Consider the following 9,209-nt stretch of genomic DNA (forward strand, 5'->3'; position numbering starts at 1 on the left):
CACGGGCCAGCCTTCACTCCCCATGTACATCAGTGAGTCCCATGACCCTGTCTCCGGTTCACCACTTTTCCTTCCTTGGAGCACTTTTGATAGGTACTGACCACTGCAGACCGGGAACACCCCACAAAACCTGCAGTTTTGGAGAAGCTTTGACTCAGTCGTCTAGCCATCACAATTTAGCTCTTGTCAAAGTCGCTCAAATTCTCACGCTGCCCATTTCTCCTGCTTATAACACATCAACTTTGAGGACAAAATGTTGACTTGCTGCCTAATATATCCCACCCAACAGGTGCCATGATAATGAGATAGTCTTATTCACTTCATCAGTCAGTGCTCATAATGTTGTGGCTGATCGGTGTTTATATGTGCAGTATTACGAAATGTTTGTTGGTGGTGACATTCCTGTTGCAGCTTCACATTAAAAACACTTAACTTGCAAAGGACAAGTTGACTTTATTTATGAAGCAGTCACAGGTAATGTGCTAGTCAGTGAGCTCAGTGATCGCTATCGTTCATCAAAAATATGTCTACAAAAGAAACCAACGGCCATTTTTTGACAGCGAATCAGTTGAAATATTGCAGGGATTAATGAATTAAAAAAGGAGCAGCCACAGGGAGGTGGTTGATGAAGAGCTGCAGGCGACAGGCTGCACACCTCGAACCTCTCAGCGAAGTAACCAACTCCTTTCACTGTGCCCTGCTGTTCACAGGTTCATGCTGTAAAGAATTACACAGCTCATAGTTGCTCATAGAATAATGGAAAAGGCCAATTACTGCCTGACTTCTTTACTAAAAAGACAGTAGTCTGTTTGGCTGCCATAAATGAAAAAAACAATTGCTCTTATGTTGTAGTTATTTCTGACAAAGTAGCTGTTCCAGGAGTGTTTTGACCCATAGTATTAAACTGCACTTACTGTTACCACCAGTAATGTAGTAGTTTCATTAGTGTATAATCACTTGAAAATTGTTGTGTTTCTGTTACCTTAGAATGAGCCATTTTTATCGTACATTTCAGAGGAAATATTGTTCTTTTTACTTGATTACATTTACTTGATAAGTTTATTAATGAGTTCACAAATGTAAAGCTAGAACCATGAAATTATTTTAATTTATTCTAAGGGGTTTCAACTATGGCTGGACAAAACAAGTATTGTAAAGGTGTCACATTGATAGCAACATGCTGCGTGAGTTGAGTTATCAGGTACTCAGCAAGTAAATTAAATAAATATCAATATGCTACAATTTAAGTTTTTTACAATTTTTTTTGTTACACCAAAAACGCAGAAAGTTAAATATTAATATATCAATATTACTCAGTTATAAACTAACTAACTAACTAAAAAACTAAATAATATTATTTAGAACTAGCCAATAGGTCAGGTCTTCCTGTGTCTGGTACAGAATGTTCTTGTGCCGTAATCACGATCTTTCAAGGGCATGAATCCCAACTGAATGTCAATGTCTGACTATTCCAGCTCTGCAAGACAATTTTTACAACTTTAAAGTGTCATATTATGAAATGCCTGAGAGCTTCCTAGCCGTTAAATAAAGGCCAGATGTCTATAGTAAGCTCAGTAAATCCCTCTCATTCAAATGCTTTTAGTATTGTGTAAGTCAAAACAAAGGTGTTAACTTGTTTACGAACAAACTTGTTCAACAAAGAATGAGTTTAGCGATGAGAAACAACAGTTAAACACTTGCTTAAATGTCATCATACATTGATTTCTTACAATCACCACTATCATTTATAATTCTAGCATTTAGAAACCTCAGTGATGCATCTCATGTGATAAAGAGCAGGTAAACAAGTGAACAAAACAAACCCAAGAATGACGTGGAATTAGCTTGTAAGCCGATACCTTTTTAGTACGTCTCTCTCTATTAATGGTTTAAAGCCCTATTCAGATGAAATACATTTTTTGGACAATGAACCCATCATAGTTATCACAGGACTTTTGTAATGTTAATGAGCAATTTGCACGCAATAGTCAGCATCTAAAGTTACAGTGATAGGAGTGTCAGTTCTATTTTCATGTTGTCACACCTAAAAATTCCATGTTATTTATTGAATCTAATAAATAGTTATGGCGATAACAATAACGTAATAGTAGACTAAGCTTCAATCATGCTGGTCTGACAAACAAATAAAAACAAAGCTGACTCAAGCGCAGTTGACGTATGTTCTTTTAACTTAACTGCTTTAATGGTTCTTCTATGCACATTAAATGTTCATAAAGGGCAGAAGTAACAAATTTAAGATTTGAATATTAAAGATTAGAAGTGAAGACTTTGATTATTAAACAAAAAGGGGGAAAATTAGAGAACGCTCCCTTTAAATATGACCACAAATCTGAACGCACACAGGCAGCTATAAATATTATGTAATATGTTTATTGGCTATTTAATTAGTGAGGAAATTGAAACTGGCAGATTCTGCTGGGAATAAAATGACGTGTATGTCTGACAATAACTACCACACCTCGTCCAGAATATAGCTTGAGGCCACTACCTCCGTACAAGTTGTAATTCTTGTATTAGATGGCATAAATGTGCAGTAATGGTTGTTCTGCCTTTTTCAACCATTTTATATCTACTCTTAAAAGAGAAAGATTGATAAGCTTGATAAAAAGTAATTGATTGTTTGAACGGATTCATGAAAAAACACCATAGTCGTGTGAAATAAAGATGACAGGATCACCCAATCAACAAATGAGTCATGAAACTTCTGTTTTATTCATTTGAATTTATTTAGATTTACATTATAATTAGGTTAAAGGTATTAAATGTATAATACAAATAATATTACTGCACAGAAAAAACATAAAAAATAGCATAAGGAACCATAAAAACAGAGCACATTCTCCTTCAATCAAGCTGTGTTCCTGTGAATTAATTATTGATAAAATTATGATTGTTGTTAATGTCACACTTTTTACAAATATATTTAAATATATACACAGTGTAAAACTTTAATAAGATACAATATATGAAAGAGCAGTGGCATGTGAGTCAGCTTCAATGTGGTGTTGGAGTGTCTGTGTAATGATTTGAACTGATCTTTACGTTGAGCTCGAGATGATTTTCTTCAGCTTCATCACCTCTTCAGTGGTGAGCTGCAACAGAGAAGTGGAGCTGGGATCCATCATTAGCACAGCTGAGGGACCCATCTGTGACTTCCCTGCCTGAACTAGGTCTTCATTATAGGACTTATACGATGCAAACTTTTGCTGAACTGTGAGGGGATTATAGTCCATTTTCACTTGGATGAGGGGACCCTGGGTCTCTTGGTCATATGCATCCCTGCAGTTTGGGGGTTTGGAGATGTATGACTTATTAATATCCTGCTGATCAAAAGGATAGACATCCTGGCTGGCTGCATTTTTCAGAATGCCACTGGAAGGTAAAGAACTGTATCTGGTAAAAGGATTTTGGCTTGTATTGTGGTGATTACCAGTTGTCTGGATGGCTGGTGTCGGGCTCTGCCTCAGCCGTAGATCCTCGGGGACTGAGCTCTGGCTTTTGGGATTAATGCGACATCTGAGGTCAGTTGGGAGGACATCTGTATTGTGACAATACTTCTGTCCAGACTGTTCTTCCAGAGTAGGAAGAGTAGGAAGTTGCTTATCTCCATGCATCATGGATGAAGATCTGCACAGCCGGAGCCAGTTATGGAACACAGACAGAGGTATTTCAATTTCCACATCGCCTCCATTCTCTCGAGGGAGGCTGGGCAGAATATGACTGAGATTAGGCTCCTTTACTTCTGGACTCCCCTTTCTTCCTTCTTTTGGTTGAATTGTGAAGTCTGTTTTTGGAGAGCTAGGGTTTTGGACTGTTGTGGTGGGGCCTTCGTCTGTTCTAAGTGTGGGGCCATGTGTGGGGCTGCTTGAGGCTGTCGTAGCTTTGACATCAACGGCGTATGTCTCCCTAGCTTTCACATGATATGAATGTGCTGTGTCTCCTGAACCTGCCTCACCATCTTGTATCTCACACCTTTGTTGGCACTGAGGAGTGTACAAAGGGGAGGGTTTATTCAAAAACTTTGGGCTCTTGTTGGATGAAGGTGGGGCAAACGATGAGGCAGGGTTGCTGTTGGTTTCCCGATTTGATGCTTTAACGCTGAGGTTTAGAGGCTCCGTCAATCCAGATGAGGTCTTGTACCGTTCTGCCAGGGAGCGCAAGCGTTCCAGTGGCTCCTTAACCCTCTCTGTTCCGTTTATATTATAAGGCTCAAAAGAAAACCGGGGCTGAGAGGCAAGGGGTGTCAACACTGAGGACGAGATAGGGACATAGGGGGGCATAACTGTGTGCCTTGGTTGATAGACATGAGTGTAGGGGAACGACAGATGAAAGGTTCTCACATGATGGTCTGACTGGGGGATATGTGGGTTCTGTTGGAATAGAAAGTGGTCCATCAGATGTTAAAGGATGTTAGATGTTATTTGCTACTTTGCCAAGAATTAGATGAAAAGTTTGACACCAGTCTCATGTCTGTATGCTGAATATGAAGCTACAACCGCTTAGCTTAGCATAAAAACTGGCAATGGGAAAACAGCTAGCCTTCCAGCACCCCTAAAGCTCACTTATAAAAATTTAAAAAATAAAATAACAAACTTTAGAGGTAGCTTGCTGTTTCACCATGTTTCCAGTCTTAATGCTAAGCTAGACAACAAGTCGCTGGCTTCAGCTACGTATTAACCTGTGAGTGGTATCAATCTTTTCATCTATCTCTCAAAAAAGCAAAAAAGCATATTTTGCTTTAATGTATTGTTCAGTGCAGTATAAATTGAAGAAGTTTAACCAACTTGGAACATTATTGGGATCTTATTTTAAATAATATTAATGTATAATACCATATATTAAAATAGAACATATATATATAAAATCCAAACAGCCGGATGTACTTGTTTACTAATTATTATAATGAATAACTGTTTCTGCAAAACAGTTGAGAAAAAACTGTTTTTTTTTATATTGTTTGAGTATAAAATGATACCAACCTGGCGCAGAGGTATTGATAACAGTTTGCGTTTAGCCGGTCTCTGGCCATCATCATCATCATTGCTGAAGCTGGTAAATGGGAAGTGCTTCGGCTGATGATGAGGCAAGATATTCATTGATATGCCTTTTACGTGGCATTCGTATGGCAGGAGTAGCCTGAACAAAAAACATATTCATCAGATTAGAGCGATTTAAAAACATAGCACCCACTTGCTGCCTGACAAATGAACTCGCATTGTTTAACTCACTTCTCATAGTGTTTGCGGGTGCAGGTGGCTGCACTTGTGCTTCGAGGGTTTCCTCCGAGCATGTTGTACACTTGCTTCCACAGCTGCTGAGCTGTCACCTGGAAGACAGCAAGATATTTTATTTATTTGAGCCAATGCCACATTCCATTTATAGTTGCAGATCATTTGCATCATCAATATAAGAAGTGTTTAAAGTCAGCCTACAGCCTGTCACTACAACTAATGATAATAATAGAAATATTAAATTAGAAATATTTGGTTACCTGGTGGTAGCCACCCAGTTCTCTGACCGTCTTGAACATCACATATAAATTAACTGAAAAATAGAGAAAATACACATAATCAAATACACTTCATCATATAATGTAGGGCTATAAGAATTGGCATTATCAATTCGTGCAGATAATTTTCTCAGTTAACTTATTGTTTGTTCTATAAAATGTCAGTGACATCTTCAAATTGTTTGTTTAGCCCGACCAAAAGTCTTATTTATGTCCATATAGCAAGTTATATCCATAACTGTACCATATAAAATGGAGGTCTGTTTTGGTGCATAAAACAAGCTAAATGCATCATAAAACAGCTTGTTCACACCAAATGTGATAAAATGAATGATATTTTATGTTATAATATATAGATAGATATTTAATGATATAAGTACTTTGTTTAAAGCCCAGATTTGGGATTCTCTCGATGGGCGTATCTCTTTTCTTCATGAAAATGTAGAGATCTTTAAGGAATAGTTTCTCCATTTCTCTGTTCTCCTCGACCGACTCTTTGGTTCTCTCCTCTTGGGTCTCGCCATTTGCCATAGTCGCGTGTGCCTAAGAACACAATTAACAGATAAGATGATGTTTCAGCTGATTATCGTGACTCATATTTAATGTTTAGGTGTTTTTTAAAATGACACTGTTCTGTTTTTGAGCTTCTGTTAGAGGTGAAATGTGATGTACAGCGCTACTTAACCAAACACACATCTGAACCTGAGATATCCTGGGGACAATGCCTCACTGTTTCAAGGTCACATCATCTTGACGGATGATTGTCAAACACTTTTGACCATATATCACATGTTTGCACTTGCCTTGGTGGAGTCAACCCTGTCCGCTGAGACAACATACCACTGATATGACATAAATGGCATCAATGCACTCCTTCATTCTCTATAGTTTCCATTGTTTTCTAATACTGTAATGAACTAAACTAAAATGTTACTATATGTTTCTCAGACAATATCTGTTACTTTCATTTAATTATCACAATATCATTTACTATTATTAATTTGCTATTACCATGTTACTGTCATCATATTCATGCTTTTTAAACACAACAATATAGCATTAATATCATAATGCTTGTCAAAATAAAGCACTTCACTCCCCTGATTTTATTTCTGCATACTTACAGTAAGAGAGCTACTGCAAGTGTAATTCTAGTACATGACAAATATCAATTAAATAAAATCATAGATTATACAATTATTATGAATAAAAAACAATCAACTCCATTGTTCCTCACCTGTGTTTCCATTGAGAGAATAAGTATGGATTATATTATCTCATTGCCTTGCTGATCAGAGAACAAGCAGTGTACAGGTTAGCTTCCCTTCCAGTGCGGTAAAAGAGACCTGAAATCACTGCAGCCAGTTAATAATGTCGCGTCACGTCAGTCACACACCTGTCGTTAGTATCTGTGTGACAATGTGGGCAACTGACAGAGGGGGTGTTTACTCCAACGTCTTCCTGCTGAGATTTCCATTGTCAGACCGGTTGAACCTGTTCCTGAGTATGCAGCTAAAAACGGTTTAGTGGAATACTCCCCTATAAATTTGCAGAATAATGAAAGAAAACTGAAAATTTGTATCCATCCTATCCAAGTAACAGAGAGCATTGTTTAAACAAGTCAAATTTTAATACTTTTGAGTATGCGTTGAGTATACGTTTACAATCACTAGTGTCAGATGAGAGCCCAGAAAATACATCAGTTGCTATTCATTTCAACATTGGGACATTATGTCTAACAAACACTGAAAAAACAGCAGATAAAAGTCCTTAGCACTGTGCATTATAATATTGCATTATCATTGTTATATTAACAGTCTCTATGTGTCTTGTCAATCTCTCATACTTTTCGAAGGAGAGGTGTGGCCAATTTATTGGAAAGCTGCAGCTATGTAGTGCATGTGTTCAATTTTGATGGTTGTCTAAATGAGTGTGTGGAACACATTACATACAAAGCTGAACAACAGAATAGATTTCTATCACAGCTATGACTGAATAATGATTTGAACCGGAAAAAAAGTTTTGTCCTGGTTTTAATTAACTGAAATGTATTTTATTAGTCAGACACATCCTTCATTTGTTCTTATCCCAAATTATCAAATTATTTACTTACAATTAACTTCAAATTAAATTACCTAATCTGGCAACACTGTTTGTAGTAAATGTTTGGGTTAAATGAAACTAGAAATTACTGCCGTATGGTTGTATACCTCTGCCAACCATTAAAGTAGCAGTTTGCATCCATGTCTGTCCAGACTCATATAGTTTAATAAAAAGGTATTAAGTGTAATCTTTAGCTAAGTGGGAGTTATCTCTATATTGACATGTATGAATTCAGTAAATAATCACCAGTGAGAAACACGCTGTCTTCATTTAAAAGCTTTTCACACAGGAGAGTAGAGAAGGCTGATTGTGGTGGACTACTGTTTACCATAATGCTGGACTCTTCTGTCTGATAGAAGGATTCCTCCTCTGTTGCTCTTCCTGAGGTTTCTTCCTTTTTGCCCATTAATGGGGGTTGTTTTTCATTCGAGTTAAGGGAATGAGGATAGAAGATGTTGTTTGCTGTACAGACTGTGAAGCCGTCAAGGGAAATGTTTTGATTTATGATATAGGGATATAAAAATATATATATTTTTTTTTATTCCTTGTATCTGTTCACATGCATGGCCAATAAAGCAGATTATGATAGAACACAAAGTTATAGCCACAACATCGGACAATGCTTTAAATATAGATGTTGCTGCAAAGAAGCTACAAATTCTAAAAGGTGAACGCTTCACACATCTTCAACCTGACAGCACAGAAGAGCTATACAATCACCACAGTTTCAAGGTGAGCACGCAAGATCTCAAACTCAGTATCTGACAAAATGTGAAATATAGTCACAGTCTACCCTTCTGTTCCCTTATTTTTTTGACTAATGGTCAGAAGTTTTCATTTTATCCTGTTAGACATTTATGTGAAATGTTGTCATAATAAACATATGGATTCTTGTTATTTCCAAAAGTGTATTGTGAGATCACAGTGACCTTGACCTTTGACCACCAAAATCGGATCAGTTTATCTTTCCCAGTCCCAGTGGGCACTTTCTCAAGGCATTCCTGAGATATTGTGTTCACAAGAATGGGAAGGACGGACATCCTAAAAATGTTGAGTGCATTTTAAAAATCAGCAAGGAAAATGACCATTACAACAGGAACTATAATAATGCTTTCTGTTTTTGGAATTATTCTAGGATACAGCAGTGTGTTTTCATTGGAATATGACATCTGTCTGCGCTGAAGCCTATTTTCATTGTGTTATGGTTATGGGCGTACTCTGGGTGTGGCACTACACTTATCAAAACACAGTACCGTACGCAACTGTGTGTTCATTGTAAAACTTGCAACAGTATGAAAGTAGAACCTGTCATGTATATTGGAAGACAGATGAATTGGGGAAAGTTATGTTAATCCTGCTCAGCTCTGGGTGATTAATATTGTATATCTTGCAGGGATGAGATATCTCAGTTTGTCCTCTTATGATTGTGCTAATCAGAAACAATAAACACGCTGAAACAGCATATACATTTCTATATTTGGACTAATATTTAGTGGAAGTTAGGGTGAATACAATGCATGTAGCTCAAAGGCTACTGGTTTATGAACTTGCTTGGAAGAAACAGTTCCCTATGTTA

At 37.2% G+C, this 9,209-nt stretch overlaps 1 protein-coding gene across 1 annotated transcript; it reads right to left on the bottom strand.

Moving 5' to 3' along the window:
* Window positions 1-2,742: 2,742 nt before the first annotated feature.
* arid6 (AT-rich interaction domain 6) lies at window positions 2,743-6,910 on the bottom strand. The gene is made up of 6 exons (XM_035667502.1): window positions 6,768-6,910; window positions 5,911-6,073; window positions 5,513-5,565; window positions 5,250-5,347; window positions 5,001-5,157; window positions 2,743-4,391 (listed from the first exon to the last, which is right to left on the bottom strand). The coding sequence occupies exons 1-6, from the start codon at window positions 6,777-6,779 to the stop codon at window positions 3,060-3,062; spliced, it is 1,815 nt and encodes a 604-aa protein (XP_035523395.1). The 5' UTR covers window positions 6,780-6,910; the 3' UTR covers window positions 2,743-3,059.
* Between the last annotated feature and the right edge of the window lie 2,299 nt (window positions 6,911-9,209).

Source organism: Morone saxatilis, unplaced genomic scaffold (genome assembly GCF_004916995.1).
Source record: "Morone saxatilis isolate NCDOM2014 unplaced genomic scaffold, NCSU_SB_2.0 Contig21, whole genome shotgun sequence".
Taxonomy (NCBI): domain Eukaryota; kingdom Metazoa; phylum Chordata; class Actinopteri; family Moronidae; genus Morone; species Morone saxatilis.